The sequence below is a fragment of the Tasmannia lanceolata genome, unplaced genomic scaffold (assembly GCF_043159265.1).
Source record: "Tasmannia lanceolata isolate RefF3 unplaced genomic scaffold, GAP_Taslan_0.1 ptg000023l, whole genome shotgun sequence".
NCBI classification, from domain to species: domain Eukaryota; kingdom Viridiplantae; phylum Streptophyta; class Magnoliopsida; order Canellales; family Winteraceae; genus Tasmannia; species Tasmannia lanceolata.
The window spans coordinates 12,005,268-12,027,834 of record NW_027518700.1 but is presented as its reverse complement, the minus strand read 5'-3'; the positions used below and the strand labels follow the sequence as shown (position 1 = coordinate 12,027,834).

Here is a 22,567-nt window from a genome sequence, read left to right as displayed (position 1 = left end):
AACTCTCACCTACCAAAAATTCTCTACTTGAATGTGAGATCATTATACTTTGATTTCTCTAGCCATTCATTTAATCATCCAAGAGAGATCTTTTTTGGGCTGAAAGTTATTGAGCTTCTATCTTTGTATATGCCTATTGAAGAGGCTTGAAAGTTTTTATCTCTTTCATCTACCATTGTAAAGAGAGAGGGTTGTTACCCTTGGTGAGTTTAAAGACTCGGTAAGTTTAAAGACTCTGATTTGTAAGGAGCCTTAAAGCCGGGCGTTGTGTGGCTTTCGGATATTGGATAACCTTGAGTGCGACCTCAAGAAGAATGGAGTAGGTCTCTTTTGTGGACTGAACCACTATAAATCGTGGTGTTATTGTGGTGTGCCTTCTACTCTCTCTTGTCTTACATTCTTGCTATCACATTGGTAACACTCTAACCCTATTTGCATTATAAATACTTGATTAGATAAGTGTTTCATTATTTACTAAGAACAAGGGTTTTAAAAACTATAATTTTTATAAACCTAATTCACCCCCCTCTTAGGTTGTCTAGCTCATTTTCACTAGGTATCAGAGCTTTGGACTCTTAAAATAGGATTTTGAACTTTCAAAATCTTACAAGAGTAAAAGATCATGGCAACCTCTTCCGGAAATGTCAAAGGACAATCCGTGACTAGACCACCCTATTTTAATGGAACTAACTATGGTTATTGAAAAACTAGAATGACCTTCTTTCTTCAATCACATGATTATGATATGTGGGAACTTGTTGAAGATGGATATATTCCACCCACAACCGAAAGAAGTGAGTGGACGGTTGCTCAAAAGAAGAGAGCCGCCTTAAACTCCAAAGGAGTAAATACACTTTTTTGTGCATTGTCTCCCTAGGAATTTAACCGAGTCTCTACTTGTAAAACGGCAAAAGATATTTGAACCACCCTCAAAACTACTCATGAAGGAACCACTCAATTTAAAAAGACTAAAATAAATCTTTTGGTTATGGACTTTGAAGCTTTCAAAATGAAAAGTGATGAATCTATTTTCGATATGTATACTCGATTCACTAACATTTTAAATGAGATGGAAGGACTACGGAAGACCTACACAAATGAAGAAATTGCGAAAAAATTGCTTTGATCACTCCCTACCTATTGGGATCTGAAGATCACCGCTATTGAAGAATCCAAGAACCTCGATACAATTCTCTTGGAAGAGCTCGTTGGGTCTCTTATTACCCACGAGATGAAGAAGAAAAAGAGAGCGGATCAACAAAGTCACAAAGATGATCCTAAGAAGAAAGGAATGGCCTTCAAGGCAAGCATAGAGAGTGATAGCGAAAGTGACGGAGAAAAACTTCAAAACCTAGAAGAAGGACTAGCTCTCCTCACAAAGAACTTTCGCCATTTCTCAAGGAGAAAGAAAGTAGGCTTCAAGAAAGAGAAGCCCACTTGGAGAGAAAAAGACGCCAAGGAAGATGATCCTCAAAGATGTTATCGGTGCAAGAAAGTCGAACACATCCAACCCAATTGTCCCTTGAACAAGCAAGAAGGCAATTCAAGAAGAAAGAAGAAAGAAAAGAACAAAAGCTTTGGTGCAACTTGGGAGGGACTTAGTTGCTCATCAGCAAGCGAGTCAAGCGGAGAAGAAGAGGCCAACATATGCTTCATGACTCTCGAATCCCACGAAGATGAGGTATATGTCAAAACCCCTAACTCGAAAATGAATCAATTCAAAACGGAAATGATAGTGACAATCCTTTCACATATGATGAATTATTTGAGATGTGTGAAAAGTTTCAAGATGGACGGACTACTTCTTGAAGTTTCAAAAATCATGAGTCTAAAAGGCCCACTTGAAAAAATTACCAAGGAGTTTGGAACTTTAACAAGGGAACAAGATCTTCTCGTCTATGAAAACAACTCTTTAAATCAAAGGATTGACAATCTTGTTTTGAAAAATAATGAATTGAAGGAAGAAAATGAAAAGCTTTATGAAGACATTAAAAAACTCTATCATGAAAACAAAGAATTGAAACAAGATAATGACAAGCTTCAATTAAAATTTTCATGTGGAAAATCGAAGCTTGATGAGATTCTTGAGAGAAATGTTTCTAATGGAATGGCTGGTTTGGGATACCTACCATTTGAAAAGAAAGAATCTTACAAGAACAAGTTTGTCCAACCGTACAAACAAAAGAGAGTCTCAAGGTTAAATACAAAGACTAACTCTTTTGTTCGTATGTGTCATTACTGTGAAAAATTTGGACATAATAGCTTTGCTTGCAAAGTAAAAAGGCAAGTAAATGTAAAATATGTTTGGGTAAGAAAAGATGAGTTGTATGATACTAACGAAGAAGGACCCAAAAGAACTTGGGTACCTAAGTATAGAAAATAAACCTTGTCATTGTAGATTAGTGCTGAAGGAAGTATCACAACCGATAAATGGTACTTGGATAGCGGGTGCTCAAGACACATGACCGGAGACCCATCCAAGTTTTCATTAATTACAATGGGGAATCAAGGTAAGATCACCTTCTGCGACGACAAGAAAGGTAAAATCATTGGAGAAGGTACAATTACTTTTAAAGACATCACTATATCTAATATTTTGCTTGTTGATGGTTTGGCTATGAAATTACTTAGCATTAGTCAACTTTATGATGTTGGAAATGAGGTCACATTTAGAAATGATAAATGCATTGTGAAAAGCACACACCGTGACACAGTTAGCTTCATTGCAATTCGAAATGATGATATGTACACTCTTGTATTAGAGGAACTCACATCACAAAATGTAAAATGTCTTTCTTCTATTGATAATAACTCTTGAACTTGGCATAGAAGATTAGGGCATGCACATAAGGAATTATTATCAAAACTTTGTCATAAAGAAATTGTCAATGGCTTGCCTAAACTCAAGTTTTCAAACGATCATGTTTGTAGAGCTTGTCAAAAAGGAAAACAAGTCAAGGACTCTTTTAAACCCAAAAGTGCCACTTCCACCACTAGACCTCTACAACTTCTTCATATGGATCTATTCGGTCCTATGAAAACTTGTAGCATTGATGGGAAGAGATATGTGTATGTTGTTGTTGATGATTTTTCTAGATACACATGGGTTATGTTTTGAGTAGTAAAGATGAAACATTTCAAATGTTTTTCAAATTATGCAGTAAGGTTCAAAATGAAAAAGGAATGTCTATAACATCCATAAGAAGTGACAATGGAACTGAATTTGAAAACATTGATTTTGAAAACTATTGCTCTAAATATGGAATTGATCATAATTTCTCTACACCTAGAACACCTCAACAAAACGGTGTAGTAGAAAGGAAAAATCGAGTACTTTAAGAGATGGCAAGAACTATGTTAATTGATTATAGCACCTCTAGAAACTTTTGGGCCGAAGCCGTTAACACAGCATGCTATGTCCTTAACAAAGTTCTCATAAAGCCAAAGACTCTTAAGATTCCATATGAGCTTTGGAAAGGAAGAAAACCTAACATAAGTCACTTTAAAGTTTTGGTTGTAAAAGCTATATTCTAAATATTAAGGAGAATCTTCGTAAATTTGATCCAAAGTCGGATGATGGGATCTTCCTTGGATATTCTAACCGAAGTAAAGCATATAGAGTTTACAACAAAAGAACCTTGATTGTAGAAGAAGCTATCCATGTAAAATTTGATGAATCTCAAGACTCTAGAACTAAAAATGTTGATGAGGAAGATTTTCAAAAGTCTCAAGAAAACAATGAAACAAATGACATATCCAATAAACTAGAAGAAGTTAATCTTGAGAATGAAGAACAAATTGAAGAAGAAGAAGATGAAGAGGAAATCCTAAATAACAAAGGAAAAAGAATCATGAAAAATCACCCGGATTCACAAATCTTAGGTGATCCATCACAAGGAATCAAAACTAGAGCACAATATAGAACCATTTGTGGAGAATTTGCCTTTATATCCCATATTGAACCTAAATGCATCACCGAAGCCGACTAGATGAATTTTGGATGATTGCTATGCAAGAGGAACTCAACCAATTTGAAAGAAATAAGGTTTGGAAGTTGGTTCCTAGGCCTAACAATCAATCCGTCATTGGCACTAGGTGGGTGGTTAGAAATAAACTTGATGAACATGGAAATATCTCAATGAACAAAGCAAGACTTGTTGCTCAAGGCTACAACCAAGAAGAGGGCATCGATTATGATGAAACCTTTGCTCCGGTTGCTAGACTTGAAGCTATTAGAATGCTCTTTGCTTTTGCATGTCATAAAGGTTTTAAATTATATCAAATGGATGTTAAAAGTGCATTTTTGAATGATTATATCATGGAAAAAGTTTATGTTGAACAGCCCCCTGGTTTTGAAAACTTCAAATTTTCGGATCATGTTTACAAATTGGATAAAGCTCTATACGGTTTAAAGCAAGCTCCTAGAGCTTGGTATGAAAGATTGACATCCTTTTTGTTGAACAATGATTTTGAAACCGGAAAAGTTGATAAAACCTTGTTTATTAAAAGAAAGAAAAATGATATCTTGATTGTGCAAATTTATGTTGATGATACCGATGCTACAAATGAAAGCATGTGTGATGAATTTGCTCAATGCATGAAAAATGAATTTGAAATGAGTATGACGGGCGAGGTTAAGTTCTTTCTTGGTTTTCAAACACATCAATTAACTAATGGTATCTTCATTAACCAAGAAAAATATACTCATGACCTTTTGAAAAGGTTTAGCATGGACACATCACCAGTGAAGCCCAGTCCTATGCGCACATCCTCAAAACTATCTAAAGAAGATAGTAGTTCCAAAGTCGACCAAAAGAAATACAGAGGTATGATTGGAAGTCTGTTATATTTAACTGCTAGTAGACCTGACATCATATTTAGTGTTTGCTTATGTGCACGTTTTCAATCGGACCCAAGAGAGTCCCATTTGTTTGCAGTTAAAAGAATTTTCAAATATTTGAGAGGTACTCCTTCATTTGGTCTATGGTATAGTTAATATGATTCATTTGACCTAGAAGGCTACTTCGATGCTGACTTTTCCGGTTGTCGGGTAGATAGGAAGAGCACAAGTGGAACATGTCAGTTTCTTGGGTGATCACTTATCTCTTGGTTTAGTAAGAAACAGAATTCTGTTGCTCTATCTACTACTGAGGCCGAGTATATTGCGGCTGGTGCTTATTGTGCTCAAATTCTATGGATGAAAAATACTTTATTGGATTTTGGTTTGAACTTGAATTGTGTACCCATTCATTGTGATAACACTAGTACTATAAATCTCACCAAAAATCCTATCCAACATTCAAGAACCAAGCACATTGAGATTAGACATCATTTCTTGAGAGACCTTTCTAAAAAAGGAGATATTTCAATTGATTATATTCATACAAATGATCAATTAGCGGACATTTTCACAAAACCTCTTAACGAAGATCGCTTTTGTGATATCTGTATTGGCTTGAACATTTGGAGTATGTCTCATGTTCTAGAACTTGATAATTGTCACTGAAAGATTAATTGGTTGATGTGTGCAAATTGTTTGATTTTTATGATTTAATGATTTCACAAATTTTTCTTATATTGGCATACTTAAAACACATAAAGATTCACTCAGAACTGAACGGTTGAGATCAAATCTTAAAATTTTGATTTTTCTGGGGGGACGGTCGACCACCGTCTCCCGGTCGTCCGGCCGACAGCGCTGAAGCGCGGACGTTTGGGTTAAAAACCGATTTCATCTTTTACTTTTCATCTTTCTATCTCCTCTCCTCTTTTCACTCTTTTTTCTCTTTTCACTTCGTCAGTGTTTCTTCTTCTTCCGAGCATTTCTTCGCATATTTTATCTCTTTCCTTGCTCCATTCTCGTTCATCATGCCTAAATCTCGCACGACTCAAGGTGAGGGTTCTTCATGAGGACAAAACAAGGGAAAGTGTGTTCGCGGCCAAGATCTATCACCTTCGCCTCCACCGCCGCCTCCTCAAACTTATTCGGAGCTTATGCTTCAGCAAATTCCAAAGTGGAAGATTCTAAGCGGAAGGCGCGTCGATACTGAGGCCTACGAGCAATTTCCCCTTATCAAAGACTTTACCGCTCTTGGCTGGGAAGATATTCTCTCTTACAGTCCGTGGTACATATATCCTACTCTCATTTATGAATTTTATACAAATCTTAAGATTTCGCTTGAAACCTTGACCCTCACAACCAAAGTTCGTCATAAAAAGGTAGCACTTACCCTTGAGCAGTTTTCTAATGTGCTTGAACATTCAAATGATGGAGCTCAAGTCTATTTTTGGCTCAATGAAGACATTGATTCTACCGGTATCCCATCTCTCATCGTGTTCTCAGGCATTTGTGAAGCCTATGATCCATCCACTCAGGTAAAAACTCATGACCTTTCTGAGACTGCCTGTATTTACCATCTGATCATTTACAATAACATCACTCCACGGGCCGGGTGAGGCATTTCTCACATTTGCTCTCCTTACGAACCCCCCTGTTAGTCTCTCCTATGTCATTTTTTGACATATGGCAAAGGTCCCTACCAAAGCACATACTCGTCTTCCCTATGGTAGGGCACACCACAATAAGGATCAAAAGGTAAAAAGAGAATTGAGACAAGAGTTACACTACAATTAGTAAAACAAACCTGATTCCTGGTGGTGCCTGAGATCGGAGGCCAAACCAGGGCCCCCAAATGCAGCACCAGACCTGAAAAGGTATTATCAAATACTAAGCATATGGTAAGATTGTATTGAAAAATAGAAACCAAAACAAGCAAGACAGTAAACCTCGATTCTCCAGCCCTTGGCCTCTTTGGATCCGCAAACCGAACAGTTAAAAGCTGATCACAACCCTAGATAGAATAAAATATAAAATGACTTATTAAGGGAAAGTTTGAAAATGGGAAGAAACAATCTATAAATATTTGTAAATAAAGCAATCTTACTCTCATCATATATGTTCCGTTAAGACCGTTTATAGCAGCTGCTGCCATATCGCGATGAGAAAATTTAGCAAATCCACATCCTTCAGAAATTATTTAAACAAACATATTAGATAACTAAAAGAATATAAAAGTAGTCAAAAGATAGTGCACTGCTAAAAAGGTAATTGGATGGAAAATTGAATAACAAAACAAGCGAAGAGCTATAATATGCAATAGGACACACCACGACTGTGCTTTAGTTCATCTCTCATGAGGTAGACATCTTCAACATGACCGTAAGGAGAAAATATCTGCACCTAGAAAATATTGATGAGAACTTTGACAAAGTTTTTTTTTTTTGTGAAATTGTCTGATAGAGTGGCACTACAGGACATCAAAAATGATTTGGAGATGGAGAAAAGCATAGGAACAAAAGAAATGTTTAGCATGGGTCCATGAGAAAATAAATCTAACCAAGAAACCAAACATTCTTGATAAAAAATCATCAAACATCAATTTTTTCGGCTTATTTTTTCTTGAACAATTAAATCAATCATTAACGTTACTTGCTTCCCAATGTAATAATAAAAAGTATTTACACTATCCATGTGTAATGGCACAAACAAGACTCATCTCTCATAGGAAAGCTACAGCGCACAATGTACATGAAACTTACCTCCTCAACTTCCTTTTCTGTAGCTTGTTTGTTAAGTGAACCAATAAATAATTTGAACTCAACTGCACCTAACAAAAAAAGACAACATCAGAATGAAAAGAATTTCAAAAAAGCAGGATTAAATGAACAGAAATTTCAATTGCCGATAGCTAGATGTGAACATACATGCATACATATAATTTTAGTAGCCATGAAATTTTCTTTTCACAATACAAGCTTACTTATTAGCCATTGGCATGCATGCGAAGGCAAAAGCGCGCGCGCGCACACACACACACAAGATATTATATGATGAATGGGCGTCCATGCAAGTGTAAGGGGCAGCAGCCATTGACATTTGATCCAACAGCAGTCCCATCAAAAGATGAAAAAGTAGTCTGATGTTGGATCAAATATGAAGGGCGGCACGACCTACAGTGACTGCTATTGGATCAAATATCAAGGGCGTCATGACCTGCACTGCTATGCCCGTGCACTCATCATATAAAATCTCTCTCTCTCTCTCTCTCGCATGCACGCACACAAAAAAAAAAAACCCCCCATTTATTAAAAAATAATTATATTTATATGAATTTATATGTGAAGTGGGGTGTATGTATGTCTCACTATTCAAAAAAAAAATGATGTGTATACAGTATGAATAAATATTTTTATGAATGACATACAAAACGCGGTATGTATTGAATTATGTTGGAAATTTGTATAGAGAATGGATCTGATCTATGGTTTATTCGAACCCAAAAAATCTGCAACTTAAAATGAAAAATTCTTTCTGTTTGGAAATCAGAAATAAAATAGAACTTATCTGTTTGGTTGAAAACCCTTTGGAAATCGGATTGAAAAGAATAAGGCTGAGTCGTGCCACTGGTCACTCTCCTTAAGAATCGTATCCGCCCCCTACCGGTGCAACCGGGATTTGCGAACTTACGCTCCAAGATAAAACAGCCGAAATTGGCCCCAGTCCACGTGCACTCGCTGACTGGTCCACCCAGAATCACCAATAGAACTGTGCTCAGAAAGAACGGAATGAAGGAGGAAGCAGAATAGGCAGAACAGAAAACCTTGAGTGCAAAAACGTCTGGGTATTTTTCTGTTTCTAAAACAATCTGTCTCGTCCCCTTTTATAGACCTGAAAGTGTCTGTTGGGGAGAGCCACCATTAAGACACACCCTTAAAGGCCAGTAACGTTTCCTCCTATATCAAAACCAAAGGGTAAAAATCAAAACGGGTTTTTGCAATAAAAATAACCTTTTCATTTAAACCCAAACCCAAACCCGGACCTCGGGCCACGGCCCGGCTCGGCGAGGCGCGCGCGCGCCGTGTGTGTTTTTTACTCATGGGCTTGTGCTCTTCTAAAAGCCCAAGACCCAACAAATTCTAAAGCCCCTTGAAGGCTCAAGCCTTTCTCCAAATCTCCATCTTATATGGATGAGAAAATTTCTCTCAAGCTCCCATGTGGGACTATTTATTTTGCCTTGGTTTAGAGAGCACAATGTTCACACACACATCGAGGTCTTGGGTTCAAGTCCCCATTCAAGCAAAAGACTTTTGCCTACTAAATAAGAGAGGGAAACTTTAATTTGAATCTTCCCTCTAAATTTTAAATACAAAGGAAAAGTATCTTTGACTTTTCAACTCTAACTTTGTATTTAAAAATACTAACAAATTATCAGATATGTGCAACAATTATGTCACAAAGTGTTCGATGTCGTTGAACGATTATGTGTTATTTTTTTACTTCTATGATGCTTTTTTTTTGGTTTATGGATGTTGTTAAACTAGTATGGATGATATCATTGGAAAAATAAAACTATTATGGGTGATTATTTAGTGAATTGTCAGACATGTGCAAGGTGCAACAATGCATGTCACTAGTGTTTGATATTGTTAAACAATTACCGGTGATGTTTTTTCACTTATAATGTGTAGTTGTGCTTATTCCAGCACTCCTTGAAGTTCCAACTTAAACGTACATCATTTGCATATGTTTCCATGATTTACAGGATTTCCTCCGAAATTTCAATATGAAACCAACATATTTCTATTTCCGTCACATCCAAAATGCATATCTCTTTGCTAGCATTGATGTATCCTAATTCCATCAGGTTACTGGTACACCTCGAAAAACGGTAGACCTCTGCACAATTTTCACAAGAGAAGCTTATACCAAAATCTATAACCACTACAGTCAACCAATTTGCTCTGCCAGTTACAGAGATAGATACATGAATGCAAGGGCACATATACACATGTCAACATAGTATCAATATAAAGTAGGCCCAATGTATGATTGTCAAAACAAATAAATATTATTTGAAACAAAATATCTATTGATACAGTAACAGAAAGTTCCAAAGTCCTCTTGAAACAGTAGAATTGGATAATATATGAAAAAACCATACAGATTGCACACTTGATAATGAGCTTGCTTACGGACATCCTATTAACGTGTTTGTGTAGCTAGTAGATTAACTTGGGTAAACACAACCCAAAACAAACATGGTAGCAAATATCCACAAAAACACAAAAGGGCGAAAACCACATAAGTCTCTCTCTCTCTCTCTCTCTCTCTCTAATGTCCTGTGAGCCGAATGGCTATCGATCACTCATGTTTTGATTGAACCTAAACCCATATTGATTGAGTATGTCAAGTTGCTTGTATATGAGATGAACATGTTTGATTCGCAGCAAGCAAGTAAGTCATCGCGACAAGACATCTTAGATATGACAAGTAATCTATGGAATTACAGTTAACACAAATTGAAGATCCAAGACTGATTGATTGAAGCCAACAAGAAGATTGAAGAATCAAGCAACCCAAAGAGTAGCCGCTCTCATGAAAGATTACGTTGTATGCTCTCTCTTGGTTGATTGTGTTTTTGGCACTTAGGGAGTCCTAAAATTAACATTAGAATCTATAGGAATCACACTCCCTTTAGTCATTTCAAGTCCGTAGCAAATTTCCTCAGAAATCGCAAGTTAAAGTATCCAGAGAAATTACGGACGTCTGGGATATTGGCGGATGTCCGTCTGCACCTTAGAAAAATAACCGAGGAAAATACGGTCGTTCGGGAAACTGGCGGACGTCTGTCTGAACCTTGTGAGTTCAAATGAAATAACCGAGGAAAAAAAGGTCGTCCGGGAAACTGGCGAACGTCTGTCTGAACCTTGTGATTTCAAATGAAATAACTGAGGAAAATGTGGTCATCCGGGAATATGGCGGACGTCCGTCTGCACCCTGAAAAGGCGAGTAAAAATAACCGAGGAACGGCGGTAGTCCGGGATATTGCGGACGTCCGTGGACAGACTTTGGCGCGCGTCTAGAATTCAAACAGCCATATTGTCAGGGACTTCATCCGTGACGCGTTTGAAAGCAAAAAATTAGGGTTTTCTTCATGTCTTGCTATTTAAACATCTTTTTGAGAAACCCTAATACAAGCTCTTGCAATCAAGAACCCTAGCTACCTTTTTCCAAAGCCTTAACTCTCACCTACCAAAAATTCTCTACTTGAATGTGAGATCATTATACTTTGATTTCTCTAGCTATTCATTTAATCATCCAAGAGAGATCTTTTTTGGGTTGTCATTATCAAGTGAAGAGCAAGAGTGGTTATTGAGCTTCTATCTTTGTATATGCCTATTGAAGAGGCTTGAAAGTTTTTATTTCTTTCATCTACCATTGTAAAGAGAGAGGGTTGTTACCCTTGGTGAGTTTAAAGACTCGGTAAGTTTAAAGACTCGGATTTGTAAGGAGCCTTAAAGCCGGGCGTTGTGTAGCTTTCGGATATTGGATAACCTTGAGTGCGACCTCAAGAAGAATGGAGTAGGTCTTTTTTGTGGTCCGAACCACTATAAATCGTGGTGTTATTGTGGTGTGCCTTCTACTCTCTCTTGTCTTACATTCTTGCAATCACATTGGTAACACTCTAACCCTATTTGCATTATAAATACTTGATTAGATAAGTGTTTCATTATTTACTAAGAACAAGGGTTTTAAAAACAAGGGTTTTCTAAACTATAATTTTTATAAACCTAATTCACCCCCCTCTTAGGTTGTCTAGCTCATTTTCACTAGGTATCAGAGCTTTGGACTCTTAAAATAGGATTTTGAACTTTCAAAATCTTACAAGAGTAAAAGATCATGGCAACCTCTTCATAAAATGTCAAAGGACAATCCGTGACTAGACCACCCTATTTTAATGGAACTAACTATGGTTATTGGAAAACTAGAATGACCTTCTTTCTTCAATCACATGATTATGATATGTGGGAACTTGTTGAAGATGGATATATTCCACCCACAACCGAAAGAAGTGAGTGGACGGATGCTCAAAAGAAGAGAGCCGCCTTAAACTCCAAAGGAGTAAATACACTTTTTTGTGCATTGTTTCCTGAGGAATTTAACCGAGTCTTTGCTTGTAAAACGGCCAAAGATATTTGGACCACCCTTGAAACTACTCATGAGGGAACCACTCAATTTAAAAAGACTAAAATAAATCTTTTGGTTATGGACTTTGAAGCTTTCAAAATGAAAAGTGATGAATCTATTTTCAATATGTATACTCGATTCACTAACATTTTAAATGAGATGGAAGGACTAGGGAAGACCTACACAAATGAAGAAATTGTGAACAAATTGCTTTGATCACTCCCTGCCTATTGGGATCTGAAGATCACCGCTATTGAAGAATCCAAGAACCTCGATACAATTCTCTTGGAAGAGCTCGTTGGGTCTCTTATTACCCACGAGATGAAGAAGAAAAATAGAGCGGATCAACAAAGTCACAAAGATGATCCTAAGAAGAAAGGAATGGCCTTCATGGCAAGCATCGAGAGTGATAGCGAAAGTGACGGAGAAAAACTTCAAAACCTAGAAGAAGGACTAGCTCTCCTCACAAAGAACTTTCGCCATTTCTCAAGGAGAAAGAAAGTAGGCTTCAAGAAAGAGAAGCCCACTTGGAGAGAAAAAGACGCCAAGGAAGATGATCCTCAAAGATGTTATCGGTGCAAGAAAGTCGAACACATCCGACCCAATTGTCTCTTGAACAAGCAAGAGGGCAATTCAAGAAGAAGAAAGAAAAGAACAAAAGCTTTGGTGCAACTTTGGAGGGCCTTAGTTGCTCATCAGCAAGCGAGTCAAGCAGAGAAGAAGAGGCCAACATATGCTTCATGACTCTTGAATCCCATGAAGACGAGGTATATGTCAAAACCCCTAACTCGAAAAATGAATCAATTCAAAACGGAAATGATAGTGACAATCCTTTCACATATGATGAATTATTTGAGATGTGTGAAAAGTTTCAAGATGGACGGACTACTTCTTGAAGTTTCAAAAACCATGAGTCTAAAAGGCCCACTTGAAAAAATTACCAAGGAGTTTGGAACTTTAATAAGGGAACAAGATCTTCTCGTCTATGAAAACAACTCTTTAAATCAAAGGATTGACAATCTTGCTTTGAAAAATAATGAATTGAAGGAAGAAAATGAAAAGCTTTATGAAGACATTGAAAAACTCTATCATGAAAACAAAGAATTGAAACAAGATAATGACAAGCTTCAATTAAAATTTTCATGTGGAAAATCTAAGCTTGATGAGATTCTTGAGAGCAATTTTTCTAATGGAATGGCTGGTTTGGGATACCTACCATTTCAAAAGAAAGAATCTTACAAGAGCAAGTTTGTCCAACCGTACAAACAAAAGAGAGTCTCAAGGTTAAATACAAAGACTAACTCTTTTGTTCGTACGTGTCATTACTGTGGAAAATTTGGACATAATAGCTTTGCTTGCAAAGTAAAAAGGCAAGTAAATGTAAAATATGTTTGGGTAAGAAAAGATGAGTTGTATGATACTAACGAAGAATGACCCAAAAGAACTTGGGTACCTAAGTATAGAAAATAAACCTTGTCATTGTAGATTTGTGCTAAAGGAAGTATCACAACCGATAAATGGTACTTGGATAGCGGGTGCTCAAGACACATGACCGGAGACCCATCCAAGTTTTCATCAATTACCATGGGGAATCAAGGTAAGATCACCTTCGGCGACGACAAGAAAGGTAAAATCATTGGCGAATGTACAATTACTTTTAAAGACATCATTATATCTAATATTTTGCTTGTTGATGGTTTGGCTATGAAATTACTTAGCATTAGTCAACTTTATGATGTTGGAAATGAGGTCACATTTAGAAATGATAAATGCATTGTGAAAAGCACACACAGTGACACAGTTAGCTTCATTGCAATTTGAAATGATAATGTGTACACTCTTGTATTAGAGGAACTCACATCACAAAATGTAAAATGTCTTTCTTCTATTGATAATAACTCTTGGACTTGGCATAGAAGATTAGGGCATGCACATACGGAATTATTATCAAAACTTTGTCATAAAGAAATTGTCAATGGCTTGCCTAAACTCAAGTTTTCAAACGATCATGTTTGTAGAGCTTGTCAAAAAGGAAAACAAGTCAAGGACTCTTTTAAACCCAAAAGTGCCACGTCCACCACTAGACCTCCACAACTTCTTCATATGGATCTATTCGGTCCTATGAAAACTTGTAGCATTGATGGGAAGAGATATGTGTATGTTGTTGTTGATGATTTTTCTAGATACACATGGGTTATGTTTTTGAGTAGTAAAGATGAAACATTTCAAATGTTTTTCAAATTATGCAGTAAGGTTCAAAATGAAAAAGGAATGTCTATAACATCCATAAGAAGTGACAATGGAACTGAATTTGAAAACATTGATTTTGAAAACTATTGCTCTAAATATGGAACTGATCATAATTTCTCTACACCTAGAACTCCTCAACAAAACGGTGTAGTAGAAAGGAAAAATCGAGTACTTTAAGAGATGGCAAGAACTATGTTAAATGATTATGGCACCCCTAGAAACTTTTGGGCCGAAGCCGTTAACACAGCATGCTATGTCCTTAACAAAGTTCTCATAAAGCCAAATACTCTTAAGACTCCATATGAGCTTTGGAAAGGAAGAAAACCTAACATAAGTCACTTTAAAGTTTTGGTTGTAAATGCTATATTCTAAATATCAAGGAGAATCTTCATAAATTCGATCTAAAGTTGGATGATGGGATCTTCCTTGGATATTCTAATTGAAGTAAAGCATATAGAGTTTACAATAAAAGAACCTTGATTGTAGAAGAAGCTATCCATGTAAAATTTGATGAATCTCAAGACTCTAGAACTAAAAATGTTGATGAGGAAGATTTTCAAAAGTCTCAAAAAAACAATGAAACAAATGACATATCCAATAAACTAGAAGAAGTTAATCTTGAGAATGAAGAACAAATTGAACCAGAAGAAGATGAAGAGGAAATCCTAAATAACAAAGGAAAAAGAATCATGAAAAATCACCCGGATTCACAAATCTTAGGTGATCCATCACAAGGAATCAAAACTAGAGCACAATATAGAACCATTTGTGGAGAATTTGCCTTTATATCCCATATTGAACCTAAACGCATCACCGAAGCCGAACAAGATGAATTTTGGATGATTGCTATCCGAGAGGAACTCAACCAATTCGAAAGAAATAAGGTTTGGAAGTTGGTTCCTAGGCCTAACAATCAATCCGTCATTGGTACTAGGGGGTGTATAGAAATAAACTTAATGAACATGGAAATATCTCAATGAACAAAGCAAGACTTGTTGCTCAAGGCTACAACCAAGAAGAGGGCATCGATTATGATGAAACATTTGCTCCTGTTGCTAGACTTGAAGCTATTAGAATGCTCCTTGCTTTTGCATGTCATAAAGGTTTTAAATTATATCAAATGGATGTTAAAAGTGCATTTTTGAATGGTTATATCATGGAAAAAGTTTATGTTGAACAACCCCTTGGTTTTGAAAACTTCAAATTTCTGGATCATGTTTACAAATTGGATAAAGTTCTATATGGTTTAAAGCAAGCTGCTAGAGCTTGGTATGAAAGATTGACATCCTTTTTGTTGAACAATGATTTTGAAACCGGAAAAGTTGATAAAACCTTGTTTATTAAAAGAAAGAAAAATGATATCTTGATTGTGCAAATTTATGTTAATGATACCGGTGCTACAAACGAAAGCATGTGTGATGAATTTGCTCAATGCATGAAAAATGAATTTGAAATGAGTATGACGGGCGAGGTTAAGTTCTTTCTTAGTTTTCAAACACATCAATTAACTAATGGTATCTTCATTAACCAAGAAAAATATACTCATGAGCTTTTGAAAAGGTTTAGCATGGACACATCACCAGTGAAGCCCACTCCTATGCGCACATCCTCAAAACTATCTAAAGAAGATAGTAGTTCCAAACTCGACCAAAAGAAATACAGAGGTATGATTGGAAGTCTCTTATATTTAACTACTAGTAGACCTGACATCATGTTTAGTGTTTGCTTATGTGCACATTTTCAATCGGACCCAAGAGAGTCCCATTTGCTTGCAGTTAAAAGAATTTTCAAATATTTGAGAGGTACTCCTTCATTTGGTCTATGGTATAGTTAATATGATTCATTTGACCTAGAAGGCTACTTCGATGCCGACTTTTCGGTTGTCGGGTAGAAAGAAGAGCACAAGTGGAACAAGTCAGTTTCTTGGGTGATCACTTATCTCTTGGTTTAGTAAGAAACAGAATTCTATTGCTCTATCTACTACTGAGGCCGAGTATATTGCGACCGGTGCTTATTGTGCTCAAATTCTATGGATGAAAAATACTTTATTGGATTTTGGTTTGAACTTGAATTGTGTACCATTCATTGTGATAACACTAGTACTATAAATCTCACCAAAAATTCGGTCCAACATTCAAGAACCAAGCACATTGAGATTAGACATCATTTCTTGAGAGACCTTTCTAAAAAAGGAGATATTTCAATTGATTATATTCAGACCAATGATCAATTAGCAGACATTTTCACAAAACCTCTTAACGAAGATCGCTTTTGTGATATCTGTATTGGCTTGAACATTTGGAGTATGTCTCATGTTCTAGAACTTGATAATTGTCACTGAAAGATTAATTGGTTGATGTGTGGGCAAGTCTCATTGGCTATTATGTGTGCAAATTGTATGATTTTTATGATTTAATGATTTCACACATTTTTCTTATATTGGCATACTTAAAACACATAAAGATTCACTCAGAACTGAACGGTTGAGATCAAATCTTAAAAATTTGATTTTTCTGGGCAGACGGTCGACCCCCATCTCCCGGTCGTCCGGCCGACAGTGCTGAAGCGCGGACGTTTGGGTTAAAAACCGATTTCATCTTTTACTTTTCATCTTTCTATCTCCTCTCCTCTTTTAACTCTTTTTTCTCTTTTCACTTCGTCAGTGTTTCTTCTTCTTCTGAGCATTTCTTCGCATATTTTATCTCTTTCCTTGCTCCATTCTCGTTCATCATGCCTAAATCTCGCACGACTCAAGGTGAGGGTTCTTCACGAGGACGAAACAAGGGAAAGTGTGTTCGCGGCCAAGATCTATCACCTTCGCCTCCACCGTCGCCTCCTCAAACTTATTCGGAGCTTATGCTTCAGCAAATTCCAAAGTGGAAGATTCTAAGCGGAAGGCGCATCGATACTGAGGCCTACGAGCAATTTCCCCTTATCAAAGACTTTACCGCTCTTGGCTGGGAAGGTATTCTCTCTTACAGTCTGTGGTGCATATATCCTACTCTCATTTATGAATTTTATACAAATCTTAAGATTTCGCTTGAAACCTTGACCCTCACAACCAAAGTTCGTCATAAAAAGGTAGCACTTACCCTTGAGCAGTTTTCTAACGTGCTTGAACTTTCAAATGATGGAGCTCAAGTCTATTTTTGGCTCAATGAAGACATTGATTCTACCGGTATCCCATCTCTCATCGTGTTCTCAGGCATTTGTGAAGCCTATGATCCATCCACTTAGGTAAAAACTCATGACCTTTCTGAGACTGCCTATATTTACCATCTGATCATTTAGAATAACATCACTCCACGGGCGGGGTGAGGCATTTCTCACATTTGCTCTCCTTATGAACCCCCCTGTTAGTCTCGCCTATGCCATTTTTTGACATATGGCAAAGGTCCCTACCAAAGCACATACTCGTCTTCCCTATGGTCTGTTGTTGAACCGGTTATTTCAATTCCTTGACATTCGTCTTGAAAATGTCAAATCATCTCCTGCCACTATAGACATCGACAAGACTACACTCCATAGGATGCGCATTCCTCAGTTCTTAGAGAACATTCTTGCACATGGTGATTCTGATGTTCCTGAGGATAGTGCCGATGAGGCTGATGCTCCCATTGTTCCACCTGTTGCTCCGCATCTTCTCAGTCATTCCCATACACTGGTGGTCCTGCTCCTCCTACCTTCACGGGCACACCACGTGATTTTGATATCCTCTATCGTAGTCTCCAGGGCTCCTTCGTTCTTCACTATGATAGGCTCCAACACTCCGTGGAGCATTCTCGTTTGGAGAACAAGACTCAGTACAAGGCCTTTGTTGGTGCTATCATAGACCTATCACTAGATGTGACACATCTTCACGAGGAGTTCACCGCCTTCTCAGAGCGCTACGATGCTGATTCGCCTGCTCCCTCACCAACTCAGGATTAGGACTTGGAGTCCTTTTTGCATACCTGCTTACTGTTTTTCTCTTTCATATTTCTGGCATGTATTATTCAGGTTTCACAAACTACTTTAACACCTTCTACACTGCACATGATACTACCTTTGGGGCTTTGTTGGTCCATGTTTTGGTTTGGTTTGTTGGTTACTATGGGTTTGATGACACCATAACTTTAACTTGATATGCTCTGACACAGAGCTATTTTATGGTTGTCTATTTTGTGAATGCCATGATATCCTAAATTTTCACTAAATGTTCACTTGACTGCACAACCGTCATGTGTACTTTGACCATTGCTAGTTTCACTGTCGATTAAATGAGATGCTTAAATATCTTTAGTATTACAACTGGATGGTTGATGTGCGTTCTAGACTGTAACTGGTATCCTTAAATGTCTAACCCATGATCTTTTACGCTTCTTTGTTTATACGGTGTCCCCTTTTTGCTTATGTCAAAGGGGGAGAAGATATTGATATTTAGTTGATTGCTTTAATGATTGCTTGCACTTACAGTCATACAAATTGAATTGAAGTCTCCCAACTATTTAACTGTTGCTAATATTAAGGGGGAGCTTCTGTTGAGGGGGAGCAAGCTTTACATGTTACTTATCCTTAGCTCCTACCTCGTAATCAATACTGGGTTTTTGCCATCAATCAAAAAGGGGGAGATTGTTAGCCGAATGGCTATCGATCACTCATGTTTTGATTGAACCTAAACCCATATTGATTGAGTATGCCAAGTTGCTTGTATATGAGACGAATAGGTTTGATTCGCAGCAAGTAAGTAAGTAATCGCGACAAGACATCTTGGATATGACAAGTAATCTATGGAACTACAGTTAACACAAATTGAAGATCCAAGACTGATTGATTGAAGCCAACAAGAAGATTGAAGAATCAATCAACCCAAAGAGTACCCGCTCTCATGAAAGATTACGTTGTATGCTCTCTCTTGGTTGATTGTGTTTTTGGCACTTAGGGAGTCCTAAAATTAACATTAGACATCTATAGGAATTACACTCCCTTTAGTCATTTTAAGTCCGTAGTAAATTTCCTCAGAAATCGCAAGTTAAAGTATCCAGAGGAATTACGGACGTCCGGGATATTGGCGGACGTCCGTCTACACCTTAGAAAAATGACCGAGGAAAATACGGTCGTCCGGGAAACTGGCGGACGTCTGTCTGAACCTTGTGATTTCAAATGAAAAAACCGAGGAAAATACGGTGGTCCGGAAAACTGGCGAACGTCCTTCTGAACCTTGTGATTTCAAATGAAATAACTGAGGAAAATACGGTCTTCCGGGAATATGGCGGACGTCCGTCTGCACCCTGAAAGGGCGAGTAAAAATAAACGAGAAAGCGGTGGTCGTCCAGGATATTGCGGACGTCTGTGGACGGACTTTGGCACGCGTCTAGAATTCAAACGGCCATATTTTGCGGTCGTCCGGGACTTCGTCCGCGACGTGTTTGAAAGCCAAAAATTAGGGTTTTCTTTATGTCTTGCTATTTAAACATCTTTTTGAGAAACCCTAATACAAGCTCTTGCAATCAAGAACCCTACCTACCTTCTTCCAAAGCCTTAACTCTCACCTACCAAAAATCCTCTACTTTAATGTGAGATCATTATCCTTTGATTTCTCTAGTGTGCCATACATTTAATCATCCAAGAGAGATCTTTTTAGGGTTGTCATTATTGAGTGAAGAGCAAGAGTGGTTATTGAGCTTCTATCTTTGTATATGCCCATTGAAGAGGCTTGAGAGTTTTTATTTCTTTCATCTACCATTGTAAAGAGAGAGGGTTGTTACCCTTGGTGAGTTTAAAGACTCGGTGAGTTTAAAGACTCGGATTTGTAAGGAGCCTTGAAGCCGGGGCTTGTGTGGCCTTCGGATAGTACCTTGAGTGCGACCTCAAGAAGAGTGGAATAGGTCCTCCAGTTCTTGCAGTTGCTTCTTTAGTTCCTCCAATTCTATTGGCGCCATTCGATACGTTCTTTTGGATAATGGAGTTGCTCCTGGTACTAGCTTGATAGAGAACTCCAATTGTTGATCGGTGGGGGTCCTGGTAGATCATCAGGGAATACATCCACGTACTTTTACACAATAGGCACATCCTCCAATTTCATCTTCTTTTTACTCGTGTCTACAACTTGAGCGAGGTATCCTTCACAACCCTGTTTTAATATTCGTCTTGCCTACAATGATTATATTAATGCTGGGGTTTTGTTTCTTTCAAGGCTTTTATATACGAGTTGGGGTTGATCAGGAATAGTAAACCTGACTTCTTTCTTATAATAGTCTATGTTTGCATGATTTAAAGTTAACCAATCCATTCCCAATATAACATCGAAATCTAAAATAGGTAAGGAGATAAGATCTACCGATAAATTTCTACCACAAATATCAACAGAGCATGCTCGATAAACTCCTGACGTAATTAGAGAATTTCCACCAGGTATTTTAACAGAAAGTTCAAGATCTAACTTTTGAAGTGGTATGTTCAAATGCTTGGCAAACTTGGGTGAAACGAAAGAATGCGTAGAGCCAGAATCAAATAATGTATGTGCATTCTTTGAACTTATAGACAAAGTACCTATCACCACATCATTCGTTGCCTCCACTTCATCAATTGTGATAGCAAAAGTACGGGCTTGTCTCGTTGGCTGCTGTTGTTGTCGTCGACCTCCTCCTACTGCTCTAGGCTTGGTGCACTGATTTGAATAGTGCCCCATCTAGTTACAATTGAAACACTTGATGTCTGGGGGAGTATTCACGGTCTGCTTGAGGGTTGGCTGACTGTTCCGAGTCAAAGTTGGATTTTGTTCCTGTTTTGGGACCGTCTTGCAGTCCTTTGCCACATGTACTTTCATTCCACATTGGAAGCATTTTCGTGTCCCCACGTAACTGACACCTCCATGTCTCTTTCCACATTTTGACCAGTGTTGGTGGTTTCCTGCTTCCTTGACATCAGGTCTCTTTGTTCCAGATCCTCCTGGTTGGCTTTCATTCTTTCTCTTTACGCCGATCAATTTGTTTTTGGACTGCTGAAAGTCCAAATATTCAATTTCTACTTTCAAAGCACATCTCACCATGGCTTCGTAGCTTTGAAAACCTAAAGCTGCTAATGCTCGCCTAACACTTGGCTTTAATCCGTATTGAAATTTGTCCACCTTACTTTGAACGTCAGTCACTAGGTGGGTTGCATATCGAGCCAGTCTTGTGAATTTTGCTTCATATTGGGAGACTATCTCTCCTTCTTCTTTCTTTAATGAAATAAATTCTCTCACCAGCTGAGCTTTTAGTGGTTGTGGGAAGTATTTTTCGAGGAAGATTCTTTTGAATTCATTCAAACACATAGCGTTCATTTCTTCTTCGGTTTTTGTATTTTGGATTAAATTCCACCATTTATCCGCGTCACTGCCCAATCTATACGTCACCAATTTTACACGTTGTTGGCTGGTGCAGTCGATCACCGACAAGATCTTTCCGATGGAGTGAATCTATCTTTTAGCTTCTAAGGGGTCTGTAGTTCCCGGGAAGGCAGCAGGATGTTGCCTCATAAATTGTTCCAGTATAGCTCCTTCGTTTTGAAGTGGTTCTAATCCTATCTTTTTGAATCATAATTTTCAAAACCGACTAAACTTCGCTTTGATACACAATGTTACGACCCAGATTTTTTTTTAGAAATACCAAACTCGGTGCGTAGAAGAATATTACATCATCTTTCTAAAAAACTTTCATTATTCCCAAGATCTCAAATACAACAACATTGTCTAGAGGGTTTACAGAAATTAGGTCTAACTTATTACATCTTAATTGAAGGCATATTTAAAACATATTTGTCCTTTGGAACATTTCTGGATTCAACTCTAGTGTTTCTCATCTTTCATCTTTACTTCACCTGGGGGTTGGAACCATAAAACAAGGAAAAAGAGTGAGCTCAAATAGCCCAGTAGGGTATAAACAGCAACTGATGTAGAATTTTCAAGCTCATAAGAACATGATATTTTGTAGATAAAACATCTTACATTATAAACATGGAAAGAAAGAATAAAGACAACATAGTTTCCAAACATATAGAGAAAACTTACAGAACATGACATCAAGAAATATATATATATATATATATATATATATATATAGAGAGAGAGAGAGAGAGAGAGAGGAATATGTTCGTGCGCTTGAGCTCTAACATCAAATGGTGCGCTTGAGTGCACCAATCACATGGGTCCCACAATTTCTGTGAGGATCCAAACCATTCATTTGCAAGGCTCTATCATAGATAGGGTGTGTACCAAAAATCAGCTCCATTGAATCATCCTAACCCCTCCAAAAGCGGAGGGCAAAAATG

At 37.6% G+C, this 22,567-nt stretch overlaps 3 protein-coding genes across 3 annotated transcripts; 1 reads left to right on the top strand and 2 right to left on the bottom strand.

Moving 5' to 3' along the window:
• Positions 1-4,138: 4,138 nt before the first annotated feature.
• Positions 4,139-5,506, top strand: LOC143855787 (uncharacterized). The gene is made up of 2 exons (XM_077365853.1): positions 4,139-4,431; positions 5,116-5,506. Exons 1-2 carry the CDS (start codon positions 4,139-4,141, stop codon positions 5,504-5,506), a joined length of 684 nt encoding a protein of 227 aa, XP_077221968.1.
• Positions 5,507-20,127: 14,621 nt separating this feature from the next.
• Positions 20,128-20,948, bottom strand: LOC143855786 (uncharacterized). The gene is made up of 2 exons (XM_077365852.1): positions 20,494-20,948; positions 20,128-20,278 (listed from the first exon to the last, which is right to left on the bottom strand). The coding sequence occupies exons 1-2, from the start codon at positions 20,946-20,948 to the stop codon at positions 20,128-20,130; spliced, it is 606 nt and encodes a 201-aa protein (XP_077221967.1).
• LOC143855785 (uncharacterized) lies at positions 20,949-21,572 on the bottom strand. The gene has a single exon (XM_077365851.1). The coding sequence runs from the start codon at positions 21,570-21,572 to the stop codon at positions 20,949-20,951; it is 624 nt and encodes a 207-aa protein (XP_077221966.1).
• Between the last annotated feature and the right edge of the window lie 995 nt (positions 21,573-22,567).